The sequence below is a fragment of the Nilaparvata lugens genome, chromosome 3, assembly GCF_014356525.2.
Source record: "Nilaparvata lugens isolate BPH chromosome 3, ASM1435652v1, whole genome shotgun sequence".
Taxonomy (NCBI): domain Eukaryota; kingdom Metazoa; phylum Arthropoda; class Insecta; order Hemiptera; family Delphacidae; genus Nilaparvata; species Nilaparvata lugens.
In genome coordinates this window covers 48,446,386-48,455,576 of record NC_052506.1, presented here as the reverse complement: position 1 = coordinate 48,455,576, position 9,191 = coordinate 48,446,386, and the positions used below count along the sequence as shown (strand labels likewise).

Genomic DNA, 9,191 nt, shown 5'->3' with positions numbered 1-9,191 from the left:
TGTCTCAAAATATATCTAAGAAATTGATTGAAATTTAAATTACGGTAACTAATATAAAAAATAGCTAATAAAAGTCGGAATTCATCGACAAAAAAAATGTCATTGACCGAGGTTCGAACCTAGATCATGTTTGTAATTCACTGAGCTTTGAGTTCTGATGTATTACGCCTTTACGCTCTCAGCCATTGGGTATAGTTGATCATAGAGGCCTGTAAGTCAGGTAACATATGTAGGCTACTATAATATAGTGTATAGCAGCAAACTTGAAGCCGGTTTGCCGGCATTTTCACAACAAAATATTGCTCTGAAAATAGTTAAATCATAGAGAAAACATTCGAAGATTCAATCTTGTGTGGGCCTAATGTTTTCTCTATATGGTTTGATATTGAAGAAAAATTATCTAAAAGTTTTAATAATGAATTACGGAAAAATTACTAGGTATTTTTCAGTCAAGGCTGAGTTTCACCAGTAGGCTTACCTTGAACTTTAGATCTCTGCTGTATTTTCCTATTATTATTGTTGATTGTATTGCATTAAGAAGTGGAATTCGATAATAAAAAAGAAACAATTATTACTCTACCTCACTTTTAAATATTGATACAATTATTATTGTACTTTGATTTCAAATTTGATTCTTCACATTTAAATACTTGTGATACGTGGACAATGTTTACAAATACTTTCTGACAATGGACAATGCAGCCAACATTATATTGTTGAGGCTATGGAGATATCATCGTATTCTATTGTTTGATATCAAAAACACAATAATAAATATTAAATTATGAAACAGTAATTTATAAAATATATTATAGACATGATACTGCGATTCACGATACATAATTATATAGATTATTACAGTCGTTTTGAGATTATCTCTATGATTTTTGTGAGATCTGACACGATCAGCTGTTATTCAAGGTCATTTTACAGCCCTAGGGCCGTGAAGTTTTACCGGCCTGGTCGGAAAACAATCACTTTCGGCCTCCATATGACGCATGTAAACCAGCTCATTACATCCAAGTGGGGCGAAAAATTTATTTTCGCCACACTGCACAGAAAGCAGCTGTTTTCCAGTCCCTACGTAGATCTGAAAGACAATGTTTGCAGACGACTCCCGTCTGATGTCAGAACAGGTTTCTTTCTGGCCTAGGCTGGAAAGAGTACCCTTTCCAGCCGCTAACATATGGAACTATTATAAGAAATGTGATCAAAAAACAGCTGATCAAAAAACTTTTCATTATTAAATAATTAAAACATTTTAAATAATAGCATCTTATTGTCATTTGAAAGAATAAAAAAGTATAAACTCAACCTCCCACATAATTGAACATAATCTTTTAGGTTATTTAGAAAAATCAGAATAAAAAATAAAAATACTTGGACAATTTCCTGATATTCAGATTACCACTCAGATTTGCTAGAGCTATGACCTTTCACTTCTGTTCTCGGAAGTGCTCAGTGAACAATTATTCTCACATATATATATATATATATATATATATATATATATATATATATATATTGTTTAGTTTTCTGTGTGGCGAAAAATAGCGTTCGCACCACGGGCAAAAATGTTTTTTCGCCCCTCTTGGATGTAATGAGCTGGTTTTCGTGCATCATATGGAGGCCGAAAGTGATTGTTTTCTGACCAGGCCAGTAAAATTTTTATGGCCCTAGGGCTGTAATAGTATATGTCGTACCTAGGGTCGAAAATGTACGTTTTCCGGCTCGAGATCGCGGTTTTCAAGTTCGAGACGAAGTCGAGAACTTGAAGCGTTCGAGAGCCGGATAAACATTTTTGCCCGTGTTGCGAACGCTATTTTTCGCCACACCAAAAAAAAAACTTCCCATATTTATAAGAAATTGAAAAATTAATAAAATTCAAACAGCCTATTTTGATAGTTTGAATCTTGGTTATGACAACTTTTACTGTCAATTAATTTCAATGTTACTAATTAATAATTTACAATAGTGACCATATTTTATACTATTAATATTTCGAATAATTGTTTGAATTTTTATAGCTCGCGCTTTGCGCCCGGTGCAATATCTCATGGATAGATGGATGAATAGAATTTTCATTACTATTTTGAAATAATGTGATGAAAAAATTAATATAATTGCATATTTCACAGTTTTGTCTCAAAATATATCTAAAAAATTGATTGAAATTTAAATTATGGTAACTAATATAAAAAATAGCTAATAAAAGTCGAAATTCATCGACAAAAAAAATGTCATTGACCGAGATTCGAACCTAGATCGTGTTTGTAACTCACTGAGCTGAGTTCAGTTGTGTTACGCCTTAACGCTCTCGGCTATTGGGTATTGTTGAAGGAAGAGGCCTGACTGATAACTCTTAGCATACACGTAATACTGTAAACTAGACTTCTAAAAAAGTTTACTTTACTCCTAAAAAGCGTACAACCTTTGACTATAGAAAGAAGGTTGTTCTTTCTATAGAAGAAGGTTCTTTCTATAGTCAAAGGTACAACAGACTTTGGCTCATGACTTATATTATTAAAATTAATATTATTATCTGTTTCACAATAAAATTTTCACTCTGAATTAAGTCAGGTAACGTATGTAGGCTACTATAATATAGTGTATAGCAGCATATTAATTTGAAGCCGGTTTGCCGGCATTTTCACAACAAAATATTGCTCTGAAATCATAGAGAAAACATTCGAAGATTCAATCTTGAGTGGGCCTAATGTTTTCTCTATATGGTTCAATATTAAAGAAAAATTATCTAAAAGTTTTAATAATGAATTACGGAAAAATTACTAGGAATTTTTTAGTCAAGGCTGAGTTTCACCAGTAGGCTTACCTTAAACTTCAGATCTCTGCTGTATTTTCTTGTTATTATAGTTGATTGTATTGCATTAAGAAGTGGAATTCGATAATAAAAAAGAAACAATTATTACTCTACCTCACTTTTAAATATTGATACAATTATTGTACTTTGATTTCAAATTCGATTCTTCACTTTTAAATACTTGCGATACGTACCTTTCTGACAATGGACAATGCAGCCATTGTATTCATTGTTTGATATCAAAAACACAATAAATATTAAATTATTAAACAGTAATTTATAAAATATATTATAGACATAATACCGCGATTCACGATACATAATTATATAGATTATTACAGTCGTTATGAGATTATCTCTCTATGACTTTTGTGAGATCGGGATCGGACACGATCAGCTGTTATTCAAGGTCATTTTACAGCCCTAGGGCCGTAAAGTTTTACCGGCCTGGTCGGAAAACAATCACTTTCGGCCTCCATATGACGCACGTAAACCAGCTCATTACATCCAAGTGTGGCGAAAAATAACCTTGAAGTCAGCTGATTTTTGATTTGATGTGAATGTGTTTACAAAAAAGTTTATGAAACGGAATCGGTTCATACTTCTAGAATTGAATAAAGTATTGCAATAAGATATTATCATTTTATTTGGATGAATGAAATACAAATGAGATATAAACTATTCAAATTCAATTTTCAGAGTATAATAGAATCTAACCTCAAACCTCCTAGTACTGCGTTTATCACGAAACATGGTGGATAAACGGAATCAGTTTATGCTTCTAGAATTGAATAGAGTATTCTGCAATAATATACTATCATTTTATTTGGATGAATGAAATACAGTTAAGATATATATCATAAACTATTCAAATTCGATTTTCAGAGTAGGATAGAACTTCTAACCTAAACTTCCGTTGACATTCAGATTGGCCAAATTTCAAGTGTGCTAAAACAGCTGATTAAAAACTTTTCATTATTTGTGTTTATTATTCAATAATTAAAACATTTATAATAATATCATCTAATTGTCATTTGAAAGAATAAAAAAGTATAAACTCAACCTCCCACATAATTGAACATAATCTATCAGGTTTTTTAGACAAATCAGAATAAAAAATTAAAATACTTGGACAATTTCCTGATATTCAGATTTGCTAGAGCTATGAGCTTCCACTTCTGCTTTCGGAAGTGCTTACTAAACAATTATTCTTGTATTATATATTCTTTATTTTTCTGTGTGGCGAAAAAGTAGCGTTCGCACCACGGGCAAAAATGTTTTTCTGGCATTCAATATTTTCTAGTCCTCGGCCTACGGCCTCGGACTAGGAAAACCGATTTCAAGCCGAAAAAGTCTCATTTTCGGCCCTAGGTGCGAAATATACTATTCCGGCTCTCAATCTTTTCTAAAGATTGAGCATTTTCTAAAAGGAAAATTTTCTAAAGATTGAATTTTCAATTCAATAATTGAAAACCGATTTCGAGCCGGAAAAGTCTAATTTTTGGCCCTAGGAGCGAAATATACTATACTGAAATGATACAGAACTCAAATAGGTACTTATGTCAGGTGCTTGAAATCATTTGGCAAAAATAAATCGCCAGGGGCATAAGAAAATTGGTGATAAATATAGCTTACTATATCATAATTCTATCCTTTTCTCTGAAATAGTTACAGTTAACTTACAGCAGGTACATAAAATCAATTCATTTTGAAAAATTATAAATTATTCCGTTTAAAATGCATAAATATTCAATAAAAAAATATATCTTTAAAATATTCTCAGAAAAGAAGATTTGATTCCACGCACACTTTTTTGAGATCCTTCAAAATCTCCGCCTATTCAAAAACAAGATGCGCTCTTGCGGAAGTAGCTGTAATAAGCACTGCATACTAATCAAATATATATTATTAATTTAGAAGTCTCGCACTGCATACTAATCAAATATATATTCAGAAGTCTTAACAATTTCAAGATGATTATTTCGAGGGCTAAAAGTCATAGTAGCGTATCTACAAAAACCCAACTTTTCAGGAGAGCAAAAAACAACTATGAGTTCACACTCTTTCACTATTTCTGAGGTCTGTATTAATTTCAACAACCTAGAATTCATATATCAATATTGTATGAATCTTGTGTTTCTACCAGTGCATTCATTTCGATGAATTATCGAAAATTCAATTAAATAAAATTAAAAATGAAATACCTTGTTCTAGTTACGCTATTGTGACCGTAATCAATTTCCAAAAATGTATCATTTTCTGGAGATAAGCTATTCTGAGAGTGATCAGTTATGAATAGTAACAATTTATTAAATTGTTCCATGTATTTTATAGATGTTTATTGACATTCAATAACAAAATATGAGAGATATATGATAATATATAAAAAGTATAGAAAATCACAGGTGCCTAATAAGTAGGTACGGCATTATTGAAGGACTGGAAAATTAAGTACTGAAATGGAATTATAATGCTCTGAGAATGATTGAGAATAACAAAATATGAAACAATAACATTAAAACTAAATTCGAAAATTCCAGCCTCTTCATATAACACTTGAATCAAACTCGAAAATGTTTCTATCTTCAATGACTACAGCCTAAAGATATTTATCACCAAAACTCATCATTTCTCAATGTCATTTTCTTTAAAGGACTGAAAAAGTGAATACTGAAATACAATAAAAATACTCTGAGAATGACTGAAAATCACATAATATTATGAAACAATTACACTAAAATTACATTGGGATCTCTCTCAATGACTCTCTTCAAATTATTCACTCTCTTCAATGAATATAATAGGCTATTTATCACCAAAGCTCATCATTCTATGCAGGTGGAAATACAGGTGGTATAGACCATGGCAATTACAGACTGTATTGTAATAGGTCTATAGTTTCTTACCAAGATCCAGCAAGGCAGAGCCAGTATAGCCAGGTGAATGGCCAGAACAGAAAAACCTAATTACAGGAAGGGATATTTCATCAGGCCCAGTTCCTCTGCCAACATTCAGAGCTTCCAATCTGCGTTGAATATTGATTGGAGTAATGCAGCAGGATGGAACTAACTGATTTCAACGAGAATCAAATGTCGGGACATTAACCGTGTCCTGCACAAAAATAGATTAAAAATAATCAGCGAAGAGTTCACACTACTTATCAACAGGAGTTGCAGCACTTCTTGTGTCCAGTCTCATAAAAGTAGGTCTGGCTGAGCCTTTTCTCAAACCATCCACATGAGTCCAGAAAGATTAAGAATTTGTCTAAACAAATTCCTCTAATCCAAGTAAATAGTTATTGTATAACACCTTCTTGTCAAAACACGACATTGATCCCTCAAATTGCAAAAAACTTCATAGAGCTGAATACTACCAATTGCCTTATACTTTCTATGAGCAGTTTTCTTGGCTACAATCAATCTTCTTAATTCAATGGAACCACTTAGGGAAACAAGAGACATGAACCTTTCTCATGAGTGTGAACCTCTTGATGGTCAAGCTCATATACCTACAGAAATTACTGAAATGTTCCTCAGATCTAATGTTATCATCAAAATTTGCAACTGGGTAATTCATATTATGAAACTCCAAAAATATGGAAGCTAAATCGCACTTGTGAAAATCAGGTATTTGTTTTACATAGCAGGGTTGTGTCCACCTCCTGTTCCAGGAGTATGTGATGAGTGCCTTTGAGGATGCCTGCCAGGTCGATTGTCTTTATTTAGACCTCTCAAAGGCCTTCAACAGAGTTAACCACTCTCTCCTGGTTGCCAAACGGGAGGGTTATGAGGTGCATGTGTCATGCTCAAGTGGTTGAACAGCCATCTGAGGGACAGAACTCTGATTGTCAGAACTCTGAGGGTCATATGTCATCTCCTTTCCTGGCTCCCTCTGGAGTCCCTTAGAGATCCCATTTGGGCCCCCTCCTCTTCAATTTGTTTATGAACGACATTAAAAGCTCCATATCATCCATGTTTCTAATGTATGCTGATGATGTCAAGTTATTCAACAGGGTATTGCAAGACTTGGGACATGAATCTCTGCAGCATTCTCTCAACAACTTTGATCTGTGGTGCCTTGATAATAGTATGGCTCTGAATGTAACCAAGTGTGTTGTAATGTCTTTCAAGCGTGGAACAAGTATACTTTATTTTCAATACTCCTTGAGAGGCATTCCTTTGAAAAGAGTATGCAGTTTCAAGGACTTTGGAGTGACTATGACTCAGTCTCTTAGCCCACTGGATCACATAAGTGTGATCACTGGAGAGGCTAGATCTCTCCTTGGCTCTATATTTAGGTTCACCAGGGATTTCAGTTCTCCCGAGAGTGTCTTGGTTTTGTTTAGGGCTCTTGTTCTTCCAGTGTTGGAATATGGCTCTATTTTCTGGGCACCATTTGTACCAGATTACCATTCCATCTGTACCAAATTAACCTGCTGCAAAGTGTGGAGAGACGTTTCGTGAGGATGCTGAGCTGCAGGATGGGTTTCAAGTACTTTGAAGTTCCTGTGGAGGAGATTAAGGGACAGTCCATCTCCTCCCTTTGGTTCTGAGGTGGGAACACAATGACCTGGTCCTTCTTTTCAAGACTGTCAATGGATATTTGGACTGCCCTGAACTTCTGGCTAGTATTAACATCTGTGTTCCAAGAGGAATGTGCTCAAGGTTCCATTTTCCGCAGATGCTCTCACACAACAGCCTATGCCTATAATAGTGGGCTTTCTAGAATACTTCGCTCTGGTTGTGAGGCTGCTGCAGCTGATGTTGATTTCTTTGGGGTGTCCTTGGGCTTTCTCAGGAGAACCATGAAGAGATACCTGCATGGTGTGATTTTGGTGTTCTCTTCCTTGTTTATGCCCCTTGTGGTAAACTTCCATGGGCCTTTTCACTTATATGTAATATTGTATGTTAACTATGATTCATTCTGTATTCTAATTTTTGTCTTTCAAACTATCCACATAGATGTTTTAACACCTACCTTTAATTGTAGAATGATTATTCTATTTTACAAGTGATTCATCTTTGTCTTCACTTACCTTACCTAACTATAATAACTGGTACGTGTTTTAGTTGGTGCATCGTTCTTTTAGATTGCTTCGTGTTGCAAATTATTGTGATTATAATTTTGTTTTTGGTTAATATACTTACAAGTCAACTTCAAAATTTGTTTATCAAATGCATATAGGCTATTTGTAATCTCCTGTCCAAAGTAAATATTGATATATTTTTGAAGTTTCACAATGGTATACTACTTTACAAGCGATGGTGAGTAAACATTGATTATTACATAATTTATGAGTAATAATAATATAATATAATCATAACAATATCAATCGATATTGTTTAGAGATCAAAACATTTAGGCAAGAAGCTCGGGACACATATAACCGCACCGAGCCCGTGCCGAGGTACGGCAGAGCTACGATCGCGACACGGTAATGATGGTAGGAGAACACACATGTCCGTGCAACAGCCGAGCAGCAGCAGGGTCTCAGTTCTGCAGTGCTACTGTCTCAGTTCAGTTTGGTCTGATTTCTGAATGTGTTAAACTATTGTTAATAATATAAAGCTTATTACATCCAATTTAAATTTATATTTTTAAATTTTAAACTAATTACCTGTAGACACAGAAGATGAGAATCATAGTGATGGTATATATTTCGGTGCATAACAATACCACAATCAGTCATGGATCGGATATATTTATTGTCACAAAGTAAATATTGTGACTGAAGGAGAATCGTTATTTTATATAGGATTCTCATAAGTTTCTTTTTTTAGAGGAGGAATAGGGTCAGTAGTTGAATTTATTCTACTAAGCTTGGGGTCAAGCTTACACATTATCATCATTTTCAGCAGCCCTGCAGATTATCAACATCGAATTCATCTTTTCTATTGAGGTCATACTTTTAACCAGAAATCCAGATTTTGTTCACGCGTTGGAGGATCGCTTATCTAGTATTGCAGGCAGCAGCAGCTTTATCATAGTCATCCTCATCATAGTGATAGTCGTCTGTTTGAGTGAGGGTCGCTGTTCCTGTAACTTCTGGAACAGATGTAGTTACCTGGTTAATCTTCTATAGTAATTAGCAGTATTGTCATCAACAACATTTGAATCATTCCCTGTCACATGATCGGTGGCGTGATGGGCTTCTGAGTTCCCTATTGAAGCGTCTCCTCTCTTTTCCCTGTCACTCGTTTCCCGTACCCTACTCTGCGAGGAGCAGACCTTATCTTAACGGATAAGTGAATAGGCGCGTTCTCTTCTCCGTGCGACGTTCCCGATATTGATTTTCTATAGGGTTATTATTCTATTATGAATTTTATTGAGTAGAATATTGTGAGTCGAGTTTCCGACAACTCGAAGGTAG

At 34.4% G+C, this 9,191-nt stretch overlaps 1 protein-coding gene across 3 annotated transcripts in view; it reads left to right on the top strand.

Moving 5' to 3' along the window:
• Positions 1-7,788: 7,788 nt before the first annotated feature.
• Positions 7,789-9,191, top strand: part of LOC111043604 (coiled-coil domain-containing protein 25) — a 33,735-nt gene continuing 32,332 nt past the window's right edge. Inside the window, exon 1 of one of the 3 annotated variants that reach the window (XM_039423914.1) lies at positions 7,789-8,085. In XM_039423914.1, the coding sequence (XP_039279848.1) occupies positions 8,061-8,085 (25 nt within the window). In that variant the 5' untranslated portion in view covers positions 7,789-8,060. The remainder of the gene's footprint in view (positions 8,086-9,191) is intronic. The other 2 variants (XM_022328590.2, XM_039423915.1) reach the window with 2 other exon arrangements.